At 41.6% G+C, this 16,146-nt stretch overlaps 1 protein-coding gene across 1 annotated transcript; it reads right to left on the bottom strand.

The window, feature by feature from the left end:
• Window positions 1-2,372: 2,372 nt before the first annotated feature.
• Vgll1 (vestigial like family member 1) lies at window positions 2,373-16,124 on the bottom strand. The gene is made up of 4 exons (XM_060374972.1): window positions 15,893-16,124; window positions 7,029-7,445; window positions 5,255-5,305; window positions 2,373-3,561 (listed from the first exon to the last, which is right to left on the bottom strand). Exons 1-4 carry the CDS (start codon window positions 16,104-16,106, stop codon window positions 3,518-3,520), a joined length of 726 nt encoding a protein of 241 aa, XP_060230955.1. The 5' UTR covers window positions 16,107-16,124; the 3' UTR covers window positions 2,373-3,517.
• Window positions 16,125-16,146: the final 22 nt, after the last annotated feature.

Raw genomic sequence — 16,146 nt, 5'->3', positions numbered from 1 at the left:
GCACAAGTTTATGAGTATAGCACAACATCAATAAGAATCACTTCACTGACATTTTCTTTTGTCAGTTGTGTTTGGTGCTATACTAGGTCTCCAGGCTATCCAGCTTCTGGTTCCTGGTCATCCAGGCAATGTCAGATGTGTCCTCCCTCTTGTGGTGCAGGCCTCAACTTGGACCAGTCATTGGTTAGCTACACCCACAATTTCTGTCAACTTTACCCCAGTATGTCTTGTAAGACACATTGTAGGGCAAAGTTTTTGTGGCTGTGTTCATATCCCAGTCCCACTACTAGAAGCCTTGCCTGGTTAGAGAAGATGGCTGGCTCAGGTTCCATATCCCCCATTACTGGGAGTCTTTGATAGGGTCACATTCATAGATTCCAGGGAGTTTCTACTGAGAAGATTCTTGAGATTTTGTTTATGCATATATGAAAAAATAATGCTTATGAAAATGACATCTTTGTTCATTTCCATAATCACCTCTGATCAGTTAAACAAAACCACATTGAAATACTATTTCAGTATATTACCATTAAAGTGGGTTTGGATAAAATTCTTGCCAGCCAAGCATGAGTACCTGAACATTCAGATACTCCAGTACTCATGCAAAAACCAGAAATAGTAGCACAGGCTGGGAGGAGTCAGGCCAAGAAAGGTAACAGACTATACAACTATTTTCAATAAACTATGTTAACCTGGTGACATTTTTGTTAGGAAAAAAATATCATTTATGGTTTACATGGAAGATAAAAGTGATACATTGTAATTGGTTTGTGGAGGACTGATGTCATTTTCACTGTTACTCATAAAGCTGTGTTTTAGAGCATATATTTACATGTTTAAAATATAAGCTTTAGTTGCATCTGCCAGTGGCTTTCCCACTTGGAACGTTTCTTTTTTTAATTTATTTATTTTTATTTTATGCAAATGAGTGTTTCTCTTGCATGTGTACCTCTGCACCATGTGTGTACAGTGTTCATGGAAGCCAGAAGGTATCAGATGCCACCTCCAGAACTGGTGCTGAGAACTGAACCTAACATCTTTGAAAGATCACTCGGTGCTCTTAATTGCTCCTTACTGGTAACTTTTATTTATTTTCTTGACATATTCACACACACACACACACACACACACACACACACACATAGTGAATTCTATTTCTCATCTCCTTTTCATCCCTCTCCCCCTTCTGCTGAAACCCTTATTTCCAAGTAGTCCCCTCCTCGTTTTTCAAGACAGGGTTTCTCTTTGTAACCTTGGCTGTCTTGGACCTCACTTTGTAGCCCAGACTGGCCTGGAACTCCCAGAGATCTGCTAGCCTCTGCCTCTCCAGTACTGGGATTAAAGGTGTACACCACCACCACCCAGCCCAAGCAGTCCCCTCCTACTTTTATGTCTGTTGTGTGTATTTGAACCCCTGAATTTCATAAATACTGTCTATAAACATTTCATCTTGGATGTGGGAGGGAACTCATGATGTCTTCTATTTGGAAGGTTTAAGATAATCTTTGTTACTTTTTATTTTGTTTTTGCTTTTGTAGAGATAGACATCACTCAAACATGTGGGTATTTCCAGCCCCCTTGAAGCAGCTTCAGCTCTTTTAGTTTGTAAAAGCCACAACTGGGTGTGTCTTATGGAGTGAGGGCCAACATAGCTTATCAGTCAGGGCCCACCAGAATGCTATCAAATGATCCCAACTGGAGAGAGATGTGAATGGGTTTTCTGAGCTCCAGCCTTACAAGAGTTCCCACCACCTCAAGACTCATCAATCTGATGGGAAAGTGCCATTTCCTCCCCCCTGCCATGAGCATACCACCAGATTATCAGCCAGAGCCTAAGTGAGGCTACGTACGTACAGTACAAAGGAGCCCAGCTACCCTTCCTGTGTGTGCGTAAAGAATGGTATATATTTTGTGAAGGAGTAGAGTGGAATATATTAAAACTGGCAGAGTGAATGAAAAAAGGCTTTTGAAGCAAACTTTTTGGGAGTCAGGTTGGAAAAACAGGACAGATGTAGAAGTCTAAATCAAAGACTAAATAGCAGTTGATCTGGACAACAAGATTTGCCTGTGTGTGTCAGAAGAACGTGGGGTCTCCTGGTAAATGGAGTTTTTCAGTCCCCCTTAATTGAAGTAAGAAAATTGGCATCTGCTTGTGTTTTTATTCAAGGGAAAGTTTCAGGGATTTGCAGCTGAATGATAACACTGATCTCAGGGTTGTTAGGAAGATTAAATGAAATAGTGGATGTCCCAAATCAACCCAAGACAAAAAGGAAATCTTTAGAACACAGACTAACAGCATCTTTAAAAAAAAAAACCATAGTTTTTATTATTCTTCACTCTCTGGGAAGTTACATAAGAGCAGGTATGGCATGGATGGAGAACATTGATGGCAGGGGCTTCCAGGGTTGTCATGTGGCAAGTACCCAGATCGTACAGACTTGATGCTGTCTACAAAACTCGAGAAATGAAGCAAACCTCACCTTGTTCCTCCAACTTAACAAAAGGTACTGTGGGTATCTACATGGATTACTCCAACAGTTTAGTGCTTAAAAGAAAGTGACTGTCTCCCAGGTATTGCTGGCTCTGAGCTACCAGATGGACATGCATGCTTTTTGGATGGTAGTTAGGCTCTTTGAGGAGGTTGTAAGTGCTCCCTCTAAAGTCCAGTTCTGCATCCATTGAATGTCAGATTCCATGATCCTCCTCATCAGAGCAAGGGGTGACAGAAACTCAAGGAAGTGCAATCAAGAAATGCCCTGAATTTTCTAGAATAAGTTCTGCTCTAGCAGCAGGCCCATGCTGGAACAAGGGACTTTATTCTGTTTCCATCTCAGATTTCTCAACAATGCCCCTTTGAATTAGTTACCTAGACCTGGAGAACTAAATTTTCTAAGCAAAATATTTCATTGAACAGGTCCAGATGTAGACTTTCCAGGTTCTCTCTAGTGTATAGAGTCTAGACATTGTAGATGGAAGTTGTCAGCAGCCTCAACCAGTTCTTTCTGGAAGAGGGGAGCCTTTTGCACACCATTTTTATTTGGCTTTTCTCTGAGTCAGGAGTAGGGTTGACTCAGTCCAGTTTAGGCAGGAACAGTTTGGGCTGATCTTGGTCCCGCAATTCATTCAGGAATAGCCTTATGAAATCCCATGGGCTCCATCTTGGTTCAAAGGACACTGCTTGGGAACCTGAGGGCCCACAGATTCTAAGGAAAAGGGAAGTAGACACAATGAGGCAGAACGATGAACAGCAGGTAAGTTTCTGTGCATTCCACCCACAGCAGCTACTTTCTGCATTTTATAAGCTGGGAATTTGCTTATGTTTCAAAACCCCTGCCATGGGGTACAGTTGCTAAGGCAAAGCAAAGCAGAATTTAAAAGAAAGCAGGGACTTGTGCCAGATTGGCTATTTCTTAGCATCAGGGACAGAAAGGGATGGGGATGCTTTGGGGACTTCTGGATCCACAGTAGAAAAACGGGATCACATTGCGCAAAAGGAATTGTCTTCTTCCGATGGAGGCTAATAAAAGTAGAGATCTCGTCTATTCTCCGGAGACAGGCTTCCTGAAAAACAGGGTAAACATGATGAAGAGGCTAGTTTTAGAATCAAATTATCCTAGGTTGGAGTCCTGGCTCACCAGTGCCTACCTATGTGGCGTTGGGCCACTTCCTTAGCCTGTCTGAGCTTTACTTTCCCATGTTGAATGGATATATTAAAAATGAGTACTTCCCAAGGTTCTAGTATAGGATCACATTACTGGCAGATAATGTCAATTGTATTTATCATACTTTCTTTACATTTCTTTCCCCTGAATAAATGCAATATGTGGAACCTCAGAAAACAAACAAAAAACAAACAAAAGCCCACTATTCTTACCTAAATCCAGATTATCCGTGGCCTTGATGTTAACTACATCAGTATCTCTTTCTCATCCTTAAATCTAAATGATGCACTTCATGAACCACCGTGAAATATCATTTGCAAAAGAAAATTCTTTTTAAGATAAAGGAAATGAGTCCACAAATTTTATGCTTTCTATTTAATTTTAAACTTGACTTAATTTTGACCTTTGCTTAATCCTCAAATCTTGCTGCAAATTATATCCTTTGGTCAATGTAATTGAAAAAGACTCTCTCCATCCTTCTCTTTTTGTGTTCTTACACCAATCCAAAGCATGTATTTTCCTTAGTTCTACTTATGAAGTAGAACTTGCTAACTTCAATTTTTTTTGTGTGTGTATGTGACTGATCCTGAAATTCTTTTCTGGGATGTGGTCAAGGACCCTGCTTTACTGGGATAGAAGTCTCTAAACCAGTCTGGCTACTGACTGCCGCATGGGCTATGTCTCTTTGCTGCTAGAGGGACCACTATGCAACACCTAAGCTTAAGGGCCATCCTCTGGTCGTTCTTATTTTTTGTGCTTTGAGTAAGTTTTGGGCATAAGATGCCTTCTAATGAGCCGCATGTTCTTTGCTTTTGGTTCTGTTTTATGTTAGAGATAAAACCCAGGGCCTTCCTCTATCTGCTAGGTAAGTACTCTGGGCCTGCAATCTACCATTGAGTTGTACTCCCATTCTGCTTTATACTGTTTCAATGGTTAACTACAGCTAAATATTCTTCTAAGCATTTGCACACATTATTTCATTAAATTCCCACAGAACGCCTATGTGGTAGTCACTGTGTGCGTCTTATAAATGAAGCAACTAGTGCATAAGGAGTTTCAAAAACTGTGAGCAAGTTCCTGAGACTAGTAAATATCAAATCTGGAATTAGAACCTTGAACTTAGGTGTGAACTCTTTTTGAACTCTTTTCTTTCTGCCCAACCTGTCCTTATTTTGAAGCTCCCAATTTCAAATTCAGCATAGAGCCCAGAGAACTGCCCTTGCCCTCAATTATGTTTTTCTTGACTACAGAATCAGTCCTGGGGTGGCTGACAACTGAATGCCTGAAACAGCTAATCCTCATGGATTCATTCATCTTCCTGAGTCACCTTGACTGAGTAGGGCTCAGATGAAAGAATTCAGTGGAATTGTTTCTCTGGCAAAATGAGAGCATGTTCAAGAAACTTTGCAAAATATACAGTGCATATGCAGACTCCTTGAAATGGATATGAAACCAATGGTATCTATGAAAAGCTAATCGTGGAAATAAGGCTTTTGTAAGCTGCTGGAGATTCTGGCTGCTGCAGTACACACTCTTCATGTTTGTTTCCAAGGCACAGAGCTACACTGTGAAAGTCTAAACCCCATACTTACTTTCATTATCAAGACTGGCAGTGGCGGGTGCAAGACCATAGATTTTATTATCTAGAAAAGAAGAAGAAAACATAAATGGAAATGAAACCTTAGGTTGGGATAGAAGCCTGTAGTATTCCAGAGATCCCAGATTGCCCATCCCTTATTTTCTAAATACAAAACATAATTTATTTTATCAAATTCTGAAAAATAGAAGATTCTGCCCATCAAACCTTTGAGAACTTCTTCCCATCTCCCAGGTAGAGCTAATGAAGGATCTTTAACTTGCTCAGTGACTTCTGAACTACCAGACACCAGTGAATGCAAGCGATGTCAACACTGGTAGGGGACTGTGAAGTACTTCTCCAGATAAGACTTAGATAATAAACATTTGTGTGTGAATGTGTGTCACAGTTTTGTCAATACACAATGCCTGCATCAGCCTTTGACTTTGATGTGCCTCACTTATAGTAGATGCTCACTAAAGGTTTGCTGAATTGGATTGGAGCTGCAGAGAGCCATTACATTTGGAAAATGCTGATCTGAGCCATCTGTTTTCTACCCAACTGTTGAAACAGAGTTCTGCTGTTTGTATGCATAGATATACATATAAACACAGTTGGAGAAGATTTTTGAAAAAGAAGATAATAGTATAAATTTTAAGAAGTCTCCTAAGCGGGCCATTTGCATGATTTAATCTATCTATATATTGCTAATCAAACTATGGAAATAGTGGAGTTCTATTTTAATTAGAAGTTTGTTTGCTTCATGCATTAAACCACAGATATGTATGGATTATAATGTTGTGAAAGTAAATAATTCACCCAGGGTACAAAATACTTGAGGATGCAGACTTGGCTTTGTGTGTGTGTGTGTGTGTGTGTGTGTGTGAGAGAGAGAGAGAGAGAGAGAGAGAGAGAGAGAGAGAGAGAGAGAGAATACACACATATATAATAAGTCTATCTCAAGAAAGGCAAATCTTGTGACAGAGTGCATCACTATTTTGGTGAAAGTATAATACACTCAATTCTTCCTTATCTTTTTCTTAAAAGAAACATACAAACAACCTCAGAACAACCAAAAAAGGACTCTTGCTTTATGATGAGTATTTTTAATCTACCAGCCATTAATTGACTATATAATGGGTGAGTGAGTGAAGAAAATGTGAGCAAGCCTGGAGGATGTTTTTGTGCAGGGGAAGAGGAAGTGATCAGGGTGATGAAACCCAAAGGAAAGTGAGCATGAGGAGCCCAATATGCAGGAGGGAGTCACAGCCAGCCAGACACTGGTGTCTCTGTAGTCAGCTACAGGGCTGCCTCTCCAGCTGCTTTGAATTTTAATGTGTGGAGCAGATGGTTGGTATAGATTGCCCTTGCTTTTGCCCAGGAGTCTGGCATCCTTGCAAATTGTCAACCTGTTTGGAGAACAGAGTTTGAGCCTGTAGGTACGTCATAGAGCTCTGTTTTGCAAATGGATTATTTAGTGGAGTGGAGGTAAATATGAGATTCTATGATTTTAGGCATAAGCCCATCATTTTGTCTAGGACAAAGCCAAGTCAACAGACTGGGGAGATTATTTCAGGCCAACTCTGCCTGTCTGGCTGTCTGCACGTACTACTTTAGCCATTAAACTGTGTATGCCAGTGTGGCCTAGTTAAAATATATGGAAGTTATAAATAATATAATGCCCCTTGGCAGCAGACTTATCTATGTCCATAGTGGCAGTAATTAGTCTTAGTCCCTCAACTCACTGTCAACCGCAGTAACCTTGCAAGTGTCTGTAAACATTTTCTTACAGTAGTCTGTGCTGGGAGGCAGGTTCAGGAGCAATCCCGTGCTTCCGACTATCCTGGCAAGGTTGTAGTTCTCCCTGACAGCAGGTTGCAGAGGATGGTTTAGGTATCTATCCCGGTGGAGAAAATATAGACGAGACTCATGATACCCATCAAAGTAGACTTCTGGAGCCAGATGCCTGTCAGGAAAGACAGGGAAGGTGGGCTCTAGGAATTCTGGCCTCACTAGGGAAGAGACTTGCCACAACTCCTGCATATGTGCAGAGGGAGCACTGGGCATGGACAGTGGGTGCAGAGCCATAGCCGTAGGACTATATTCATCTGAGCTGCTGCTGCTGCTGAAGTCATTTGCTGGAGATGCTTCTGGCCGTGGATTTGTCCAAGAAGAGAGATGCCACTGATTTGGGGCCATGCTGCTATCTGGAAAAGATTTAGACATTATATTGAGTATTTTCTCCAAATGGCCAAAATAGAAGTTTATTAATTCTGATTAATGCATATCACACATACATGAATATATATAATTTTTATTACTTGTGTGTGAGAGAGAAGTGTGTATAAGTGCAGGAGAATGGCCATAGCAAAGGTCAGAAAATAACCTTTGGGAGTCAGAGTCAGTTCTTTCCTTCCCGGGATTGAGCTGATGTCATCAGTCTTGTTTGGCAAGCGGTTTTGCCCACTGAGCAATCCCACCAGCCCCCATGGTATATTTTTTGACTTGAAGAAAATAAAAAATGTTTTTAAGACCCATACTAACCACAGTGTCCATAAGCAACTGCTTTCCCTCTAAATATGTTTATATTATTTTCCAGGCTTTTTTGCTTCATTAAAATATCATGACTATCATTGAGCATAGTGTTACATGCTTATAATTTCATGCTCATGAGACAGACGCAGAAGGAGTGGTCTGAGTTCAAGGCCAGCCTGAGATGCACAGTAAATCTAAGAGCACTGTCTCAAGAAATAAAACCAACAACCTCACACAGCAATGGATAGAGACAAATACAAGTTTATCCCAAGTTACTGATTTTAGTGTCATCACTTCCTTTCCAAAGGACTTGCACCCAAGCTTAAATCAAGAAAAATATTCAAATAAAAATGTAAACATTTGTTATTTTGACTGACTCCAGAATGGCTGCAGAAAGTTATGATACGATTTAGAACAAGACTAAATGGAAGGGCATCCCATTTTAGAGTAAAATACAAAAGGCACAACATCTTTTGTTTTTTGTTTTTTGTTTGTTTGTTTGTTTGTTTTTTGATAGGGAACATTCTCTTTTCTTTAAGCAATAATTTGGATTTTAGCTCTATTTACTAAAGAAGTATTTAACAGTATCAAGTTATTTGAGAGGTAACCAGCACATAGCTAATATAAACACTAGCTTTCAAATGGCTATATACTGTTCTATCACACAGCAGTAATGGAGTAACAAGTGTTCCATTTGTGGGCAGCTCAGTTGTTTACATTTTCCAGTTATATTATGGATATCTCAGTGAATAGCTCCACACATGCATTTTTGCAGCCACATGAACATTGGCTCCTTAAGAAGTCTTTTGTAATTAAATGTTTGATTTATGTTCAGTTGCTGCTATTGCTTAGCTCTATTTTATAGTTGATACTTTAATTACAGCAAATGGGAGGACTCCACAGAACTGAATAAAGAAATTACTGTTTACCTTTAATGGTCCTTCACACAACTCTAGCAAACTTAATCTTAGACATGAAAATGGTAAGAGACTGGACAAAGCAGTTACATATATTGGGCTGGTAAGAAACTGAGCAGGAGTAATGAATGCTGGAGAGGAAAGTAGTTGTTTGGTCCTCACTCTGCAACAGCAGAATGGTTGGAGTCAACATGTAACACCACTTCTACCTTTCAAGTTCATGTGGACTTACTAATAGTAATGGAATCTCCTTGAGTCCCCATTCTAATAGTACCTAGGATAAGAGCCTGCTGAGATCTCAAATGTCTACCATAGCTCAGAACATGAATGGATGTTTTCCCCCCTTTTAGCATCTACTCAGGCAGGAGGGGGGAAGGAAAGAGTTCTGCCAGATGCTGCTAAAAGCCTGAAGCCTCTCATCTATCTAAGATAATGGAGAGGTAGGCAGGGAGGGAGAACATGACTGTGATGGCAAGGAAGAATTGGCTAGCAGAAAAGTCTGTCTGAGATACTGGTTCCCTTTCCCTTCATGGGCACCTCTTTGAGCTCTCCTGAATGTTCTATTTGACTGGACCTTTTATAAAATGAAAAACCATCTCAGAGGTCAATGCAGTGTTGCTAGAGTGTCCCTATCCACCACTGTAGCTTTTCCTGTAATGCGGATGAAAAACATAAAGGAGGCCAGATCACATATGGCACAGGTATTTTGTTCTACATCATGCATCCCTCATAATGAACGATGGCCATAGTAAGGTCTTCTAATGAACCCAAAGTAAAAATATATTGGAACATATTCTTAGGGGTAAATGTTACCTTTGAAAGTTGGCATTTCTAGCTATTAGCAACTCAGGGCACTGTGTGCCCTGGAACAGAATGATTAAGCTGATTTCATATAATCAGTGTCCGTGTTTCATATTTAATGGGAGTACTGCATGTCCTAAGCACAAATTATCAACGTAGCCTCGCCTCTGACAACGGGGCTGTTTCCGTCTGGACTGGCTTTACAGATCTCATACATATGCCTCAGGTGCTCACTGAATGTCTGAGCTGTGGAAAGCAGGGCCACAGAGGGTTTGGAATATTTATCTCAACTGTTTCTGTCCCAGGTAATGGGAGTTAGGTTGTGTGCCATTGTCCACAGTCCTGTGGAATAACTGGGTGCACCACAATAAAGTTTGGATAGGAGAATGCGGGAATGAACATGAGGTTTCAACCCTAAAGTCATAGCACCCCAACGGTTCTAGAGTAGCCTGAGAGACCCACTTTTCTATACCAGACATGGATGCTTATGGCCCCTAGAATGGAGACACTACCTTGGGTGGGCTTCTTGATCAATTAACTGCACCTTCAGCAATGTCAATCTGTGGGTACAGGGTGGTACCCCAAACCATAGGTTGGGCTGCCTCAAGGTTGCTGCTGTAGTGACAGTCTTACCCAAGTGCTTTCTCTTCATTCCCTCTGGGTACATGTGCAAGAGAGCTCGAATGTTGCTTTCTCAAATCCAGAGCAGGAATGAATAGAGAGCATTTGAGCACTTGGTTGGATTCAGGGATTTTTAGTCCTTCCACCCCTTCCACTTCAACTGTAAGCATCTAGACCCCGCTTCTTAGTCTCACCCATGACTCTAGAATTCCTAAGATCAGGAGTGCCCAGAAAGTCAGAAAATGTTACTCTCCACTTCTCACTATTTAAATTAAAGTGGTAGCCGCCCTTCTCCACTCCCAAGAACACCCAAAGACACTTCCATTCCCACCCATGTACACTTTGGGAAACCCCAGAACCTTCTAGAAGGCCTTTCTTGTACTGTAAAGTTTGCATCCACACCAGGGAATGATCCTGCATCTGTGGTTGGATGGAAGCCCAGACCTCCTATTCTGGACTAGTTTCTAGACTCACAAACTATATAATCACTCTCTCAGAAACAGGAGTTTACTGTTACTCTCTATAGCTGTAACCTGCTTGTTTCCTGCAGTGCAGTAGTTAATACTTTAGTCATTCATGCACTCATTCACTCACTACTCTTCTTTCCTACTACCCAGTATGCATAGTTAGCTTATTTTTCCTCCCCACCATGATATTCCTGGGAATTCTCACCATGCTTGGCTCACAGCAGGCCCTGGCTATATATTCCAATGAATGCACACAAATCTATTCAGTCGCAAACATTAGAGTACATGAATATACACAAACATATGTGTGTGGTTGTGTGTGTATATTTGCAAAATGTGTAAACACAAATATATGTATGCACACACACACACATACACACACACACACACACACACACACACACACCTCCTTATTGAATATTTCTATTTTAAGTTGAGCAGGGAACATAGCACTTCCACATATTATTGAAGTTGGAGGAATGACAAACTGGCATAACATCCCTGGTGGGCAATTTATTACACACACACACAAACACACGCACACACACATACACACACACCCTCTATAATTTGTGCAACCTCCTGACATGACATTTTACTCTGTTTGCTGTAACAAGATACCTGAGGCTGGGTAATCTGCAAAGGAACAAGTTTATTTAGCTATTTAGCTAATAGTTGGGGGGGGGTAGATAGATGAGACCTGATAAGCTAGGGTCAGACTGAAGGGGAGGAGGACCTACCCTATCAGTGGACTTAGAGAGGGCCAGAAAGGAGATGAAGGAGAGAGTGTGGGATTGGGAGGGAAGGAGGGAGGTGGCTACAGCTGGGATACAAAGTTAATAAATTGTAATTAATATAAAAAATATAAATTTAATAAAAAAAAATAGTCGTCCTGTCTCAGGTTCCTGAGTAGCTTGAACTACAGGCAAGCATCACTAAATCCAGCTAAGTGATTTTTAAATCCAAAAATATACAAAAAATGACTTGATTTATAGATATTCAAAATATGAGTCACAATTGTAAAGAAATATAGAATTAATTGATTGCCTTTCTTCTGATTCTTTTCTCTCTCTTCCTTAGTCCATCTCCTTTTCTTCCTCTCCTCCTTCCTTCTTTTTCCTCTTTCACACCACACGCACGCACACACATACTGTGCAGTAGGAAAATCCAACTTTTGGCCAGCACAGCCTGCACGTATTGGCTTTGTGCTCTTTGTCAGTGTGACTGGTGTTCCTCCATTATTTTATTTCCTCTAAGAACAAAAATGCATGCTCTTTGACACTAACTAATGACAAAACCACAACACAACTGGAGGATCAGTTTAGACAGACAATTCTATTCTGGAACACTGAGGAGGCCTGCTCAGTCTTATCCTCTTTTTTCCTACTCACTGCCCCAGGGCACCTACTCTCTGTTTGCTAGATGTCCAGGTTGCTTTTCATAACAAAAAGAGTTCAGATGCAAAATGTGGCCTGGTATCTTCAGGTTGAATGGCTGACAGCACTGCAGAGGCCATCCTACCTTTGTGGTAAGATTCTGTACAGGTGACTAGACTATGTACCTCAGTTTCCTCATCAGAAATATGGGGACCATAATCAATAGGATTAGTGTGAAGATACAATACTATAAGCCATATGACAGATTCCAGCCGAAGGCCTTCACGTGAATATATACATGCATATGTGTGTATGTGCAAATACATACACACACACATCCCCTCAGGTGCTCTTTTAGTTACTGCCCTCACCCTTAAAGGTAAGCACCATAGATTTGGTTTGCTTGCCTTAAAAAAAAAATTCTCTAGCACATAGCCTACACTGACCTCAAACTCACAGTCATCTTCTCACAGTCTCCCATGTCCTGGGGTTGCAGGTGTGCACCATACTCAGCCCGCTCATCTTTGAAGACTGTCTAAACTGTGGTCGATTTTGAGGAATACAGTCAATGCAGTTGTTTCGGTGTGGTATTGGGTACCTCTGGAGGCTAGAGACACACATGGGCACAGTTCCTTTCTCTTACTAGAAATGAAGGCACCATGTCATCAGTACTTAAGGGACCATAAGCAAGTAGCAGGACTGTATCTCACATAGATATTCTCCACAAGATGGAGATGGGAACCATGGTGTTTCTTTTCTCCCCACCCCCCACCCCCATTAACAGCAGCAGATAGGAAGCCCTTAAAAATTAGTATGAAGGACCTGTGCTGGTTCAGGTCATCACCCATCACCTTCTCCTAGCAGCCCTTGGGCATGCTCCCAGGTCTAAGCACCTGGGACTTGTGCTAGGAGGAGGAGGAGAACAGGAAAAATGCCAGTTAAGATAAGCCCCATAAGCACCAGGATCATACCATGGCTCAAGACGTCACATCTATTAAAACTTCCCCAGATACTGACTCTGAAGTCTCCAATATCCTTTAAAAGAGGAGATAACTCAAAGATCTCTTCAGTTATTTTCTTTTCCAAAGTACAGCCACTGTGTAGTATATACATATAATTAAAAAAAAAAAAAACAAAAAACTCTGACTTGGGGAAAGAAGCCAGGAGATTTGGGGGCATTGCCATATAAGTTTCTGTGTTTGGGTCTTGCATATTTGGCTTGACAAAGTGCCACTAGAATGTGGGCAAATCTCCTATGGGTGCCTATGAATGGCGAACTGTTCTCCTCTGCCTGGCTGAGCTGGCGCTGGGCTGCTTGGGGTTGGTCTGAAGGAGTTAAGAGACTACCAAGCAGCAGTCAGTAACAAAAAGCTGCTGCATAGATTGTCAGCACATCTGAGGCAGGCTGTGTGTCCCTGTAATGCCACCGATGAGAACATCTACCGTCCTGGACTTCTTTCACTGAGCCCTTCCTTGAGACAGCCAGGTTTAGGAGAAAGCTGACTCCTAAGAAAGGTAAGAAAGGCCTTGAGAGAAACAGTCTTTCCTCCAGTTGCTCAGTCAGCTGAGGAAATACTTGCTTAGCCCCAAACCTCATGAGACAACGTGTAGGGGGTCTGCGAGATTGTCATAAGGAAAATGCAACAGCCATGGAGCTGAGTGAAAAAGGGAAAGCCCCCTACCTCTCTTTGCACCGTGGAAATTGGTTTGCCTAAGAAATAAGTCTATGCCCAAGTTCCCCAGGCTCATATAAGGTGAGGTCACAACGCACAGAAAACACCAGAACAGCCGCACAGCAAAACCCTCACAGAACATAAAAGCTCATAGGAAGGGTCTGATGCTCTCTGACCCTAATGTTTTGAATGCAGGCTATCACATCCATAACAATCATCCAAAACAGCATTCTAGACTTTGGCACCATCCCCACAAATGCAGCCTTTACAACTTGCCACTTGGTATCCATTATGCCACTGACTTCTCAAAAATGTCCCCTTCCAGTTCAGTAATTGTCAGTTCTAGCAGAGGAAACATGCCCTAAGGTCACCCTCACAGGGAGTAGGCACCAGGCTGACTGCTTTGAAGGCTGTGCATCACAGAGTCACCCTTCTCTGTGATGACCTTATCTATGGACTCAAGGTGATGTGTCTCCACTGAATCCCATTGGATCTTAACCTCTCTTGTGGGGTATTAAGAAAGCCAACGTGTAGTGAGTTTATTGTGATTACAGGAGGGCTCTTTGTGTGATGATTAGGAATAATGACATCAAATATGGTATCACATCATTAAACTGCAAGTGGCTTTCTGACAAGAAGGAGAAAGCCAGATAATATACATTTTTATTATCATTTATTATGTGATGCACTGCGTTGCGCTGCCTTGGGACTCTCAACAAGAAGACAACAGCAGAAAGAGGCCTCTTGGATCAGAACACTGTGCTAAAATAAATATTTCCTTTTTCTTTTCTTTCTTTATTTTTTTCTTTTTTTAAAGACAAGGTCTTATGTACTTCTAGGGTGGCCTTGAACTGCCCACATAACTAAAGATGACTTTGAACTCCTGTTCTTCCTGCCCCCATCTCCCACATGCTAAGATTATAAGCATGTGCTACCACACCCAGCTTTTGTGGCACTTAAACTCAAATCCAAGGCTCTGGGCATGCAAGACAGGTACTCTACCAACTAAGCCACATCCCCAGCACAAATCCTTTTTCTTTGCAACATACCCAGTCTGTGTCATTATGCTGTGCTCCAAATCACAGTTCCATTCATCCAAGCAATATTCACTGAGTGACTTCCATGAGTCAGGCATTGTGGCAAGTAGTTGGAAAACAGCACTTACCAGATTGAGTATCCACTGCCATATGTTCTTCCACATCACTCTAACCCATAAGATTCTCTGAGCAAACCATATCGCTTACTCAGAAAATTCACTTCTAGGAAAGAGGTAAATTCTGCTAAGATCAGCACATCAGATACACACGGATGCCTTGTCTACTCTGAAGAATAAAGGCAGGATGATGGAGTCTGCTTTTAGATGTCCTTGCCCACAGACAGGGGCTTCACATTTCTATTTCTACTTTGTATAAACTGCCCCACTTAGATGTCTATACATCCTTTTGTGAAATAAAGTGTGTGTGTGTGTGTGTGTGTGTGTGTGTGTGTGTGTCCACAGAAGTAGTGAGCTTCTGAAAACATTTAGGCCCCAGTCTACTCGCACATGTCAAAAAGGTAAAAGGGAACCACACTGTCTTATTCTATCAGGCACCAGGGCCACGGTGTCTAGAGTCCAAGAATACTTTTACAAATTCATTTTTATACAAATGCAATTATAAATTGCACTTTTTATTGAGAAAGGTACCCATGAAGGCAAAGGTGCTTAAAGTTTAAAAGGCATATATACCATGGACCCTGCTCCATGTCCATGGCTTCCCCTGAAACTTGAGTATTTTAATCACACACACATCATGACATAGCTCTTCAACAACAGATATCTTTAACCTAGTGAAGGGTGAGAGAGGGATGTGGCAAGACTCTTTGTGGGCCTCCCTCTGGCCCTGTCCTCACTTGCCAGATCATCCACTCCTTGCTGGCAGGAGTCTGGGACGTCCTTTATCTTACTGTGAATCCTTTAGTGCTCTTACCCTCAGGCCAATAGTAATAATAATAGCCCTGATAAGCTGCTCCTAGTGGATAAGGGTGGAGCTCTTACTGTGTGCAGAGCAGTAAACTCAGCCTTTAACAGAATCAAGGAATCAATGAGTATGTGAGCTCATTTAACTAAGCACTGTCCATTTTACCTTAATTGTCTCAGAAGTGGTGTAGTTTCTCAGTAGGCAGGGTGACTTGCCTGTACCAGACACATACATATCTAAGAACCTAGAGTAAGTAAAAAAAAACTGGTCTTTCACTGAACATCTCCTCCCTCCCAATATGCTCACCATTCCTGAGCATCAGATTTTCACTGTGGCTTGAGAAACTCCATCCCGGGGGCTTTTTGAGGTTTCTCAGAGCCCTGGTGAAGTGCTCATCCACCATGCTGTTGATGTCTCCTTGGAAGTAGGTGAAAAGGACACACCGGGAATTCCATTCAGTCCTTCTTGGTTTTTGCCTACGTTTCGGAATCCGGACGCCAAACTTCTTCGTTTCTTCCATTGTCAGTGAGTGACACAAGTGATAGCTGTCAACCAAATTA

This window comes from Meriones unguiculatus, chromosome X (genome assembly GCF_030254825.1).
Source record: "Meriones unguiculatus strain TT.TT164.6M chromosome X, Bangor_MerUng_6.1, whole genome shotgun sequence".
NCBI classification, from domain to species: domain Eukaryota; kingdom Metazoa; phylum Chordata; class Mammalia; order Rodentia; family Muridae; genus Meriones; species Meriones unguiculatus.
The sequence above is the reverse complement of the archived record's forward strand: the minus strand, read 5'-3'. Positions and strand labels throughout refer to the sequence as shown.